The sequence below is a fragment of the Pocillopora damicornis genome, chromosome 3 (assembly GCF_964200805.1).
Source record: "Pocillopora damicornis chromosome 3, jaPocDami1.2, whole genome shotgun sequence".
In the NCBI taxonomy this organism is placed as follows: domain Eukaryota; kingdom Metazoa; phylum Cnidaria; class Anthozoa; order Scleractinia; family Pocilloporidae; genus Pocillopora; species Pocillopora damicornis.
The window spans coordinates 11,090,976-11,103,280 of record NC_142672.1 but is presented as its reverse complement, the minus strand read 5'-3'; the positions used below and the strand labels follow the sequence as shown (position 1 = coordinate 11,103,280).

At 39.0% G+C, this 12,305-nt stretch overlaps 3 protein-coding genes and 1 long non-coding RNA gene across 4 annotated transcripts; 1 reads left to right on the top strand and 3 right to left on the bottom strand.

Moving 5' to 3' along the window:
• Positions 1-119: 119 nt before the first annotated feature.
• On the top strand, positions 120-2,452 carry LOC149048218 (uncharacterized). Its single transcript, XR_016184767.1, has 2 exons — positions 120-457; positions 1,814-2,452. It is a non-coding gene; the product is annotated as an uncharacterized LOC149048218 (long non-coding RNA).
• A 274-nt stretch (positions 2,453-2,726) lies between these two features.
• Positions 2,727-4,803, bottom strand: LOC113667078 (kelch-like protein 12). The gene has a single exon (XM_027182881.2). The coding sequence runs from the start codon at positions 4,387-4,389 to the stop codon at positions 2,839-2,841; it is 1,551 nt and encodes a 516-aa protein (XP_027038682.2). The 5' UTR covers positions 4,390-4,803; the 3' UTR covers positions 2,727-2,838.
• A 913-nt stretch (positions 4,804-5,716) lies between these two features.
• Positions 5,717-8,980, bottom strand: LOC113667079 (kelch-like protein 24). Its single transcript, XM_027182882.2, has one exon. It carries the CDS (start codon positions 8,840-8,842, stop codon positions 7,478-7,480), a length of 1,365 nt encoding a protein of 454 aa, XP_027038683.2. The 5' UTR covers positions 8,843-8,980; the 3' UTR covers positions 5,717-7,477.
• An 895-nt stretch (positions 8,981-9,875) lies between these two features.
• Positions 9,876-11,108, bottom strand: LOC113667034 (uncharacterized). The gene has a single exon (XM_027182827.2). The coding sequence runs from the start codon at positions 10,999-11,001 to the stop codon at positions 9,994-9,996; it is 1,008 nt and encodes a 335-aa protein (XP_027038628.2). The 5' UTR covers positions 11,002-11,108; the 3' UTR covers positions 9,876-9,993.
• Positions 11,109-12,305: the final 1,197 nt, after the last annotated feature.

Genomic DNA, 12,305 nt, shown 5'->3' with positions numbered 1-12,305 from the left:
CGATGAAATAGTCTTCACATCGTTGTTTAATTTTGTCGAATCGAACTTCCGTGACTGGAAATTCCGTGGGCACTCTTCCTTATGGTCATTTTTCCAGTATGGATTTGGAAGCTTTGTGGTTGAACAAATGTACTTGACTTGGAAGGACAAGTGGTACTTGCCGATGCCTGTTCGAGGTGTTCTGTACGTCATTTGGGTGTATCTGTGGGAGTTCAGTTGGGGTGTAGTGCTTAGACATTTTAATGCCTGTCCTTGGGATTACAGTAATCGACAATGGAATGTTTACGGCTTGATAACTTTGCAGTATTTTCCGGTGTGGTATGTTGCAAGTTTGTATCAAGAATTATTGTCGGAATATCTACTAACGCTTTCCAAAGATCCGAAAGACACAGATCGGAAAGATTTTTGATGCACAGGAAATTAACAAGAAGCCGTAGGAAATTCGAGTCGATCAAAGGTGGGAAAATGAGGAGAATCAAGAAAAGGGGTCAAATGTTCTTATCATGTCACACGCAGACTCCTACGGGAATGTCACGCAACGCCCAAAGACGTGAAGACTAAGTTGGGATTTAACCCTTTTAAAAACCCCAGGAGTGACCAACATCTAGTTTCTCCTTACAGTAATACTGATCAATCATTATTTATGATCATGAGAAATGATTGCCAGCCAAAGAACCTTTGATTGTTTGGCAAATTCTCTTTGTCAGTAAGGGATTATAGAGAATATGGATAATGGTGTTTGAGTATAAAGGATAAATAAGTTCTCTGAGGTAGAATTTCTTTGGTGGATAAGTTTATGCCAGAAAGGGGTACATTTTTCAGGCTTGTGGTATCTTAAAGGCCTAAGGGTAGATACAACAAGTTAAAATGTATCGTTATACATGTAGATTAAACTTACCATAAAAACTCTGATTGGTTGAGAACTTATGGGCAGTATACAACAACATGCACAGTTGACATGATAACCCAATATCTACAGCATATATAATGGTAATAGGACAGTGTGGAGTCCAATTCAGTCTGTAATTGTACAAGTGATTAGCAAAATTGGACGACCTGTAAGCGGGAGTCTAATTTGTTAATCACAAGTATGATTACAGTCAGAATTGGATGAAACAAAGTCTTGCTACCAATTAATCAAAACTATGACAAACTTTGAGAGAGAAATTAGACATTGGGTATACATTTTCATTAAAAAAAAAAAAACAGCAACAGTTAACTTGGCAAAATGCAAGAAACAGCATGTGCACATGATGCATTCTGTCCACTCACACAAGCATGACATGTCAACTGTCCCTTTAACTGTCCTATTACACAGTCCAATTACATGCATGATGCTTACACAGTCCTATTAGTGCTCAAATCGGGCTGGTGATAACCAATCACATTCTAGAATTTTTTTATAGTTTTGAATAGTTGTGTTAGCCTGTAGAGTTCAAAGCCTGGCTAGTTTCCAAGCCCTTTATCTGTGTAGTGTTCTGGAAGTGTAAAGTATTCTTTTGCAGATTGTATGAAATGTATAACAAAACAATTATTGAATTTGGTTTTCATGTGATATCATGAATTATCAAAACTCATATCTGTGTTATGTGCCTCAGTCTTTGGCTTTGGGATATAACTCAGACCTTGCTATTGTCTATTCATGATGTCATACTAAACCTCATCCTATAATTTTGCATTGACAAATGTGAGAAAATGTTGGCACTAAATGGTCACTGTGCTGGGTAGAGTGAGGTCTCTTGGAGATAAGAAATTTCTCGTCCAATTTGTAACACTGCAAGGCCATGGAAGATCCTCTGTTTATTTATTTCAGGTGAGAGTGCCATGTGTTTAATTATGAATGGTCAGCCAGCAACTAATGGTATCTCCTGTCTCTGGCTGGTGTTTAAGTGAGACCTCATAGGTGCAAGAAGATATATCCTGGATGCACAAACTTGCCTGCAAAGAGTACAGTGGTAAGCATTCTGGGAAGGCTTCTAGCAAACTGATGAAGACAACATAGAGTCCTCTGAACCACTCCTCTTGTGAAAGAGAGACTACCAAAGAACAATTCTTCTGCATGTAATTCAGTTCTAGCCTGACCTAGGCTTTTCTTCCTGAGGAAACATTTTTAAACATAATTGTACTATTTGGATGGTCTAAATCTCCTTAATGGACAGGAAAGTGGTTTCATTACTTACAGGCCTCAAGAAGGTTTATTTAAGAGAAGAATCTTTGTGCTTTTTGCTTATGGCACAGCCCAGTGGACCTACTAGGCTTCACTGTTATGTGTCACTGATTCCATGTTGCATGGCAAAATTGAGTTTATTATTTTTTTGCAAAATGGTTGAGGAAAATGTTGTTTACAGTGACATCACCTATGTGTCTGTCCTCCAATAAATCATAGGTAAGAACCAATCAAAAAACATGTATAATTCAGCTTTTTGTTATAATAAAACATACTGACATTGGCTATGATCTATTTTAGTGGGGTGCATATAGTTGGGTAGCAAGAGGAATGGGACTTTCTAGGAGCATGAAGTCTATGATTTTTTTTCTCTTTTTTTGGGGGGGGGGAGGGGAGGCATATAATATGGTAGCCTGTGGGATGGGCAAGTTTGTAGAGGCTTAAAGACCCTGACATAACTGTTCTTTTCCCTCTTATAAACTTTCCCACCGATTTGTTTAGAGGCCAAGCAAGCTAATAATGTAACTCATTTCTAATTCATAAAACAATGAGACAGAGATAACCAATGACAAATTTATTCAATATGCCATATCTGTCCACCTAAAAAGTATCCAGTATTGTTACTTGTGAAAAACCCAAGAAATGATGCCACTGTTTGTGGAGAGAAAATTTCAGTCACTAGTGATTAATAAACTTTTTGGCACCTTAAGCAATGATGCTTGCACATATGAGCATTCCCCACATGGTATAAACGATATCCTATGCCATCTATTTGTTCCTATGTCAAAGCACTGCACATCACCCAGGTCTTCTTTCAGGTATACATCTTCATCGTCAACAACAACACCCTCTCCTCCAAACACATACACAGTGTCTCCGATACTCACAATACCACTTCCTGCTCGAGGAAGTCTAAGACTTGGTATCAGGCTCCATTGACTTGTGCTTGAGTCAAATACTTCACATGAGGGTTCTATAACCCCCAATACATTGTCAGCATACCCTCCAAACACAAACACTTTTGTGCCAACTGCCACAGCAGCAGCTGACCTTCGGACATTAGACATGCTTGCAATCTCAGTCCATTGGTCAGTTGATGGATTGTAACACTCTGCACTGTTTAGACAATTCACACCATTGTGACCAGCAATGACATAAATATGTTCTTGTAGTGCAACTGCACAGTGTCCAGCACGAGAAGTTTCCATTGAATCTCCTTGTCTCCACTTGTTAAGAACTGGATTGAATATTTCAACATCTCGCCATGAATACTCTCCACCAATTACATAAAGCTCCTCATTAAGCGATGTAACTGTACATCCTTTTCTGCGCAACGTGGTGTCAAGTGTGTTCCACTCATTTTCTTTTGGGTTAAAGCAACACACCGGAGTTGATTCGCTTCCACCCATCACGTATAACACTCCGCCACAAACTGCAGCACCATGATGAACACGTGGTATAGGTATATTGGGTAAGGATACCCAGGTGTTAGAAGCAGGCACAAAGCAGTCACAAGTTTCCTCTGGGAAATCATCTTCTGAACCAGTGAGGATCACTACATTTTCATAACCACTTAAAGAGAAGCGAGATCTTTGTGAAGTATCTTGAGAACAAGCTGGGAATACAACAAGATCCAAAGCATCGACAACTAACCTTGTACAAGTTAGGTTCTTCCTAATCAACTCTTCATGGAGGATCTTTCGCATGGTGTACTTGGACATTGAAAACCATCTTACACACTGCAACAGTTCCAGGAGTAAACATTCCCTGGATGGTAGATCATGTTTCAACCAGGCCATCACTGCTTCATACACTTCCTCTTCTTCTGCCACGTTTATCTCGTCCATGCAAATCAGTTCCTTAACTTTCTCTAAATTCAGCTTTCTAAAGTCTTCCGATTGCGTCACCCTTACAAAATGTTTGACTTTGTAGGTAACTGCCGCTTGCTTTAGCGTTTCACAGTTATACCGAGAAGCAAATGATTCTAAGGCCATGCAATTGGTGGCATTTAATGTGCTTTCGAGGAAAAAAGCAGCTTTCGCTTTCAAACTTGGCATGATCAAATAGTCGGCGGCCATCACTAAGTCTTGCGCGTTAGCAAAGGTAGTGCTAACCTCCTCACCAGTGTAAATAAACCAAAGAACATCACCGAATGTGGATGATTTGATCTCCCGTAACTCAACAAGACCGCTTTTTCTTTCTCTCAGAGGACTAGTAAACATACCTCGGAAGTAAGAGCTTGCCGCAGAAAGAACACATCTATGGGCCGGAAAATCCTGGCCTTGAACTCGAATGGTCGCATCACAAAGAGTATTTGTTTCTCTGAGCTCGTTGAGTTTGTGGAGCAACTCATCTTTATAGCCATCGAAAGTTCTATCCTCAGCTTCTTTTTAACGCGAAAGTTGCCATGTTAATCAAATTACAAAGTGCAAAGGTAGCCTAAGTGTAGCCGTACCCTCCCCCGTAAGGTGAAACGGAAGGGAGGGTTAACCAATTAAAAGCCATTATATATTTTCTTGCAAAAGAGTGACTTCATAAAACACGATTGGTGTCAAGTTTTTGTAGAATTTCCCTCGCTTCCGTTTCAACTTGGCGGGGGAGGGTACGGCTACATCTGGGCTACGCACAAGCACAACGGCAGTAGATATGTCATGTATGAGGAAACAAAGTATAGTATGGTGACAATTTTCCAACGCATGGCACACTCACTGGCTCATTGCGTGTGTTTCAACCTCGTTCCCACGGTCCTCTCTCTTACTCCCTCGAGAAAGGAAGGAAGAATGAGGATCCTGGGACCGAGCTTGGAAATAACCATGAAGCTGGTGCGCAATAATACTGCAAATGAAGATGGTGAGTTATAAGCCTGGTGAAAGATGATATTAGTGAATGACAGCAGTATACTTGAAGAAAATGAACTTCAAGTGCTCCAACTAGGAGTCAAACCCACAACCTCCCATTGGTACTAAAGATGTGTACCACTTTCTAAAACCTCTTGCAAATGAGTCTCTAATTGCTCAGTGGTAGGGTGCCAGAAATGTTGATTGGAGGGTCATTGGTTTGACTCTTATTGGGGACTCGTTTGAAACAATCAGCAAAAGGTGTTAGAGTGTGATGAGACTAACTTTATTGACTGGTGGGTAAGTCATGAGATCAGCCTGATTATTCCATAAACATGCATAAGATTATAAAAAAAAAGGTTTAGGGCATGTAAAAACAAAGAGAACACTTAGCAGAAGTGCTTGTCATGCACATAGTATAACGCCTGCAAGAAACCTGAGGAATGACATGACTCACACTAAAAATCTTTAAGCTTTAGAAACAGATGGCTTGGTGAAAGTTATTTTCATAAATACATTATTAATTCCCTGGAAATGCATCTAATGAGTGGTGAAATGGGCAGATCCATGGTTTATGAAAATGTACTATTCCAGTGATGAGAATTGAAGTCAGTTGCAAACACATGGCGTAGTCATACAATTTAAAATAATGGAAAGTTATCATTTGTAATGTATGGTGTTGTTCTGTGTCCAAAATATGAGTGAGACATGAAGAAAACTCTACAGAGATTTATTTACCTACAATATATGTAAACTGGGCCATGTGGCCAATTAATACCCTTTGAAACATGTATTACATGAATGCCAGACTGAAAAGCGTGACAGCATGACTTCATACTCCACATCATTTGACCTCTCCAATTGTAAAAAAAATTGTAGTTTTTGTCTCGTGACATCTCTCCCATGCAACTATCAACTCCCAATTTTCCTTTATCTCTTGCCACCATAGAGAGGAAAAGATAATGAATAAGTCTCAACTGCAGGTTGTAATTACCTAAGACAGAAACTTCAAATTAGGGCAACACCCATTGCCATTAATGATAAACTCTATGTCAGGAATGGCAGCTGATAGTTTTTGTATGCAGCTAGCACAGGATTTGAACTTCTTGTACTGAGAAGACTTGGACCAAAATTGCTTTTCACTGTAGCTATAAAGATAGAAGAAATTCTAGAAAGACAAGTGAAACTTAAATGTCATAGCAAGACTTTTGAAGCAAGAAACAATCCTTAACCTGATAGAACAGTTGCATGATTCATGGAAAGTTAGAACACATAGTGCTGTTTAACATTTGGCAATGGTTGCTTTCATTTATGATTACCTCACACCTTGTGGGTTTTAACCTGATTCATATCGTTAAAATTCTACATAGATTGAAGCTCCATATATCTGCTGAAATGGTGTTAGAAAATCAGTAGTCTTTCTTTATGGCAACAAGGAGTGAGAGTTTGCGAGAAGAGACAGCCTAAGTTAGGTTGCCAAAAGTGGCTTAGCAGAAGAGCTTTGTCAGAGAGAGCTAGGTTTTGATGTTACTCTTCTCTTGTCCAGGAGATTGCATAACATACAAAAATAATCCAACATCTCCAAACCCTAGTTACACATCTCTCTAGCAAAAAGACAATTATGCCAACTAATTAATTATGCTAAATTATGCTAACAAAAACATTGATTGTCACATAAGTATGGTATGTTAATTTTAAATTCTTTTAGTAGAATAAAGCAGCCCCAAACTATCAGATTTGTACAACTCTAATGCTCAGTGTAATTCTTGAGTAAAGTCATTTCTTCTATTGTTTTTTTTTAATTTTTTAAAAAGACAAGTTTACAGTTTCTTTCTATTTCACGTATAGTTAGCTACAAAACCTCAGCAACTGCCCCATACTTGAGTGGAGAGATACCCTTGGTGATTAGAAATTATAGTGAAACTAAGAAAATCATGAACACCAGAACTATTCGTGGAATTATACTGCGTTTCAAGGAAGAAGCCTATCATATGTCATAAATCTTAACTGTTCTTGGTTGCTAAGTTTATGGTTTTTAGGTTTGCTTGCATTTCCTAGCCTTTATTATGATTAGTCACTGAACACATGACTATCAAAGTGTTCACAGTTCTCCATCTTTTTCAGAATTAGATAAGATAACCTCCTTTGGCACTTTGAGCAATGATGCTTGCAGAAATGAGTTCTCTCCATTCGGTATAAGTGATATCTTATGCCATTCATTTTTTCCTATCTCACAACATAGCACTTCCTTCCTACGCTTTGTCTTATCCTCCCCTCCAAACAAATAAACTGTGTCTCTAATACTCACAATACCACTTGCAGCACGAGAAATACTAAGACTGGGTACCACGCTCCACTGATTAGCCCCTGGGTCAAATATTTCACAAGAAGGTTCAATGGTTATTCTTGTCATGTCACCAAATCCTCCCACAACAAAAAGTTTTCTTCCAACTGCCACAGCAGCAGCACACCTTCACACTTTAGACATACCTGAGATCTCAGTCCACTGGTCAGTTAATGGATTGTAACAATCAGCACTGCTTTGACAAACCTCACCATTGTGACCAGCAATGACATAAATATGTTCTTGTAGTACAACTGCACTGTGTCCAGCACGAGAAGTTTTCATTGATCCTCCTTGTCTCCATTTATTGAAAACTGGATCATAAATTTGTACATCACGCCATGAACCCTCTCCACCTATTACATACAGCTCTTCATTAAAAGATGTAACCATAGAGCCTTTTCTATCCATTTTCAGGTCAAGAGTGCTCCACTTAAATTGGTTTGGATTAAAACAACATACTGAGGTTTTTTCCTTTTCACCCATCACATACAATTGTCCACCACACACAGCAGCACTCCGAGGAGAACATGGAGGCATTGCAGGGAGAGATAACCATTTTGAGCAAGAAAGTACAAGACACTGACTGTAATCATTGGGGCCATATACATCTTCTCCACCAGTGAGGATCACAACTTGTTCATATTTTGCTAAACAAAGGCGGGGATTAAGAGATGTGTCTTGTAAATATTCTGGAAATAGAGACAAATCTAGTGCAGTTATCACTTCTTTCATGCAAATTGGGTCCTTACTGATTAACTCCTCGTCCAAAATCTTTCGCAGTCTGTACTTGGATATTGAAGACAGTCTGACAAATTTCAGAAGATCCATAAGTAAAGTTTCCCTGGATGGCAGATCATGTTTCACCCAAGCCATTACTGCTTCATAAACCGATTCTTCCTTAGCCACGTTTATCTCATCCATGCAAATCAGTTCTTTAACTTTTTCCACATCAAGCAATCTGAAATCTTCGGATCTCACGACATCTACGAAATATTCCATCTTGTACGCAACTGCAGCTTTTTTTAGTGATTCGCAGTTGTACCGAGAAGCAAACGATTCGAAAGCCAGGCAATTAGAAGCATTCAATGTTCCTTCGAGGAAAAGGGTTGCTCTCGTTTTTAAACTTGGAATGATCAAATAGTCTGCGGTCATCACCAGATCTTTTGCGTTGGAAGAGTCGATTCGCGCTCTACTAGTATAAATATACCGAAGAACATCACTCAGTGTCGAAGATTTGATATCCTGTAACTCTACAAGATTACTTTCCTTTTCTTTCAAGTCATTTGAAAACATGCCCCGGAAGTATGGGCTGGCAGCTGATAAAACACATTTGTGAGCAGGGAAGTCCTGTCCTTGGGCTCGAATTATCGTATCACAGAGAATGTTCGTTTCTCTGAACTCATGGAGTTTTTGGAACAACTCGTCTTTAAAATCATCGTAAGTTTCCTCCCCTGCCTCTTCCGCCGTAGCAGTCGCCATGGCGGTCGCCATCACTTCTCAAGGAGGAGCACGTGTGCATTAGGTATGTCATGTAAGGGAAAACGATTTGTAACTTACACCATATCACTCAATCACAGTAGGTTACTTGATTCTTTGCTCATCTTGGGCGAGCAATGTGTGGGTATGAAAAAAAAGGTGATAGCGTGACCTACCGTGTGACGTATAGAGCAGTCTTACAGCAGCCGCTGCACAACTATTTAAAAGTCAACAATTTTGGATACTCTTTCTATTCTGTTCAGGCAGGAGTGAAGTTCATCTTTTTACGATCATTAAATACATGTATACAGAGCTCAGTGAAAGGTTTGCAGCCCGCCATAAAGAAAGGTAGAGTGAGACTAGGGAGAAACGCTCGTCACGCAAGCCTTGTCATGGCAAGTGAGCACATACCACACGCACTACCGCGCGATTCGTACTCGACAATTAACCATTTGCCTGGAAAGACAATATTATAGCATGGTGGAGTTGTGACTTGTATGGCATTCTTATAAATACATTCTTGTCCTGTGGTGAACTTCTGCTAATGACCGATGTGAAGAAATCCATCCGCCACCATTTAACCCTTTAACTACCAGATTAAATTTGAAATTCTCCATACAGTTAGTTCATTTAGCATTGGATCGACCAATTATCCCCAACTGTTACTTTTCTTTATTCTCATCACTTTCCTGGTTGATACTGTACTGATATTGTAAGGAAAAATTCTGTCTTGGTCACTCAAGGGAGTAGAAGGGTTAAAATCTCTGTACCGTGATAAGAACTTCAATATCGATCTCGAAAATCGGGTAGCATTGAAATTGAAAAGAACGTCAAAACTCCTAAAATTAATATTTTTGTAGAAAGCTGGTTTCCAACCCGAGATATTATATTTATCATATCAACTTATGATCAGGTTTTGATCGTCTGAGTTTTGGAGTACACCTGATAAACGAATGCCGGAAGTAAAATGATTAATTAAGTTTCGATAACCTGAATGGAAGTCACTAATAATCAGCGCCAAATTAATTGAAGTTTTTAGAATGGTATTTCTTATTTTGACTCGGTAAAGTTGATTGATTATCATTTCCTTGATGCTTTATTGTAAGCCTTCCTCTCTTGTGATTGGTTTGCTCATATCCTATTGAGTCATGCTAAGTAATCACCCCTTAGTTGGGTACATTCGACTCTAAATGCTGTCGTTGGTTCAGTTCATTGGAACAAATCTCAGGGTTGGTGTGACTGTTATTTTTCCCATTCCTAAAGGCAATGAGGAAAATAAAAAAGCACATAAGAAACTCTAAAAGTCTTAAAGATGACTGCACCGCAAACCAAGGCCAGCTTTTGACATAACTAATATCGGAAAAAACACCGTATTCCCCAATAGCATTGTACAGTGACAGCGAAAACTTGAATATTCCTATACAAGATGCCCAACACATCAGAATAAATAATCTCTTAAGTCGTCTGAAGTCTCTGTCTAACGCTCGGTTGAAGAAAGTTCTACCCAGAGATGATTTTAAATTGCGCCACATTCTGATTCCGGCAACTGAATACCCAACTGACACCGCTAGTCCCCAGGCCGCAAATGTAACATGACATGTAAAGATCATCACCTTCGCTTCAGGATGGAACCAAACCACTAAGTCAGACACCAGTAAGTAAAAGATGTTAACCAGAGTTATTGAAAGCAGGCACGGTAAGTTCTTAAGGCGGGCGGGACCCAGTGAGGTCTTAGTAGTTTCCAAAAAGATCAGAAGCATGATGCTAAAACTTGATGTGATACAAGCTGTGGATATTCCCCAAGAAATAATGCAGAAGAGGAGCTGCAAGTCTGTTGTGTCGCTACTGGAGGCATAAGGATCCCAAAAGAGGATCAAAGATCGAAGAAATCCCGCAACAAGCAAAATGAAGTTCATTACAGTGCGATGGGCTCTGTGTTGTGTTAAGACAGTTTTACGAGAAGCGATAAAGCACATAATCGCGTACAGCGCTACAAGAACAAAAAACCCTCCGAAACCATAGACATGAGCTTTCCACAACCAATTCCATTCCTTGATGGCTTTTAGCCAGTTTGGGGAAGGTTCAGCCCACTTACGAAGTAAGTTGTCGCCAGTCGACTCATTTGATGGAGAAAAGTGATGAGGTTTTTCGTCTTTGTTAGAGTTCGATGTCATGTTTTTTCGTTTGCTGTAGGTGGGACACTGACAAAGTTTGCAAAGTTCCAAAGTCTCATCTGTGGTACCACGGTTCAGCCGTCTTATTTTACACTTGACCTTGCCCGCCACTTCAGTATGTGCGAGCTTAAATAGTGAGCCGTAAGCAAATAGTCCTAGATAAAACTGTATTGATCTTTGAGATCTGTCTGGCTTAAAACATATAAAGATGATTTACATGTTTAATCAAATATCCGGGAAGAGTAGAGCAGAATTAAGCTTTTTAATCCATTTGGGAAGGCTTCATCCGGCTGAGTGATAAATGAAGGTGATTGTTTTCAATTCTGGTTAAATTATAAAATTCAGTAATCTGACGTTTGCGTGGGTAGCAAAAGGATGTTTTTTCCTACTTTTAATATGTGTAAAAAGGAAGTTGATTTGAATTTAAATTAAAAGATTTTTCACATTATTTGTCGATTTTGACAGCTTTTAATGCGAATGTGGTTCTGAAAATGCAACTGTTAACCAGATTTGGTGTAATAATAAAAATAAGCAGCTCGAAAAGAACTTACAAAGTGGCTCGGAGAATCCCTGTTGTCTTTTAGTGATTCATACTATTTGTTGAAAGAACCACCGAGTTGCTCTTTAAGTCTAAAAAAAAAACTGCTGAAGAAAGAAAAGGTGATGCGACGATTTCATATTTGTTCATTTTAAAGCCCAGCTACTAATTAAAAAGCAACATTTTGGCCACAAATCTGTGAAAATTTATCACACGGATAAGTATAATTAAAATGTAAAAGTTTCAATTTCGCTGAGTTGAAGAGATAATTTTGATGATCACTTAGCTTACATTTGATGTCAAGGGGGTGTATTCACATTGATAGCAACTGAAATTTGACATATGTTCATACACGGATATGTCGGTAGTCTTTGTACCTTGAATTGAGTCATGAAAGAGTCCATTGGGTGTATCTGATTCAAACGCACAATCCAGTTTATCGCAACAAATGAATAATAAACAATTATTCACCTAAGTTCTGGGCTCGGTAAATATACACCACTTTCACTGACACTAAGTTGAATAATTGTTTTAGTATATACCAAACATACCAAAAAAATTAGTTTATTCCTTTCAACATATCGAAAATGGTCGGAAATTAAACTCCCACGCGCGAATTTGTCTCCCCGGCTGCTCGGAGGTGGATAGTACTTGAAACTCACTACCGAACCAGCCGATCAACCCGCCGCAAGATAAGCAGTAATCACTTGTGTGGTATATGCTAACTCCTAATAGCCTATATACAAGCCTTATATTGTAATTATGA

Coding starts and splice junctions, on each gene's coding strand:
- LOC113667078 (XM_027182881.2), bottom strand. CDS start 4,389: ATGTTTACTAGTCCTCTGAGAGAAAGAAAAAGCGGTCTTGTTGAGTTA.
- LOC113667079 (XM_027182882.2), bottom strand. CDS start 8,842: ATGGCGACCGCCATGGCGACTGCTACGGCGGAAGAGGCAGGGGAGGAA.
- LOC113667034 (XM_027182827.2), bottom strand. CDS start 11,001: ATGACATCGAACTCTAACAAAGACGAAAAACCTCATCACTTTTCTCCA.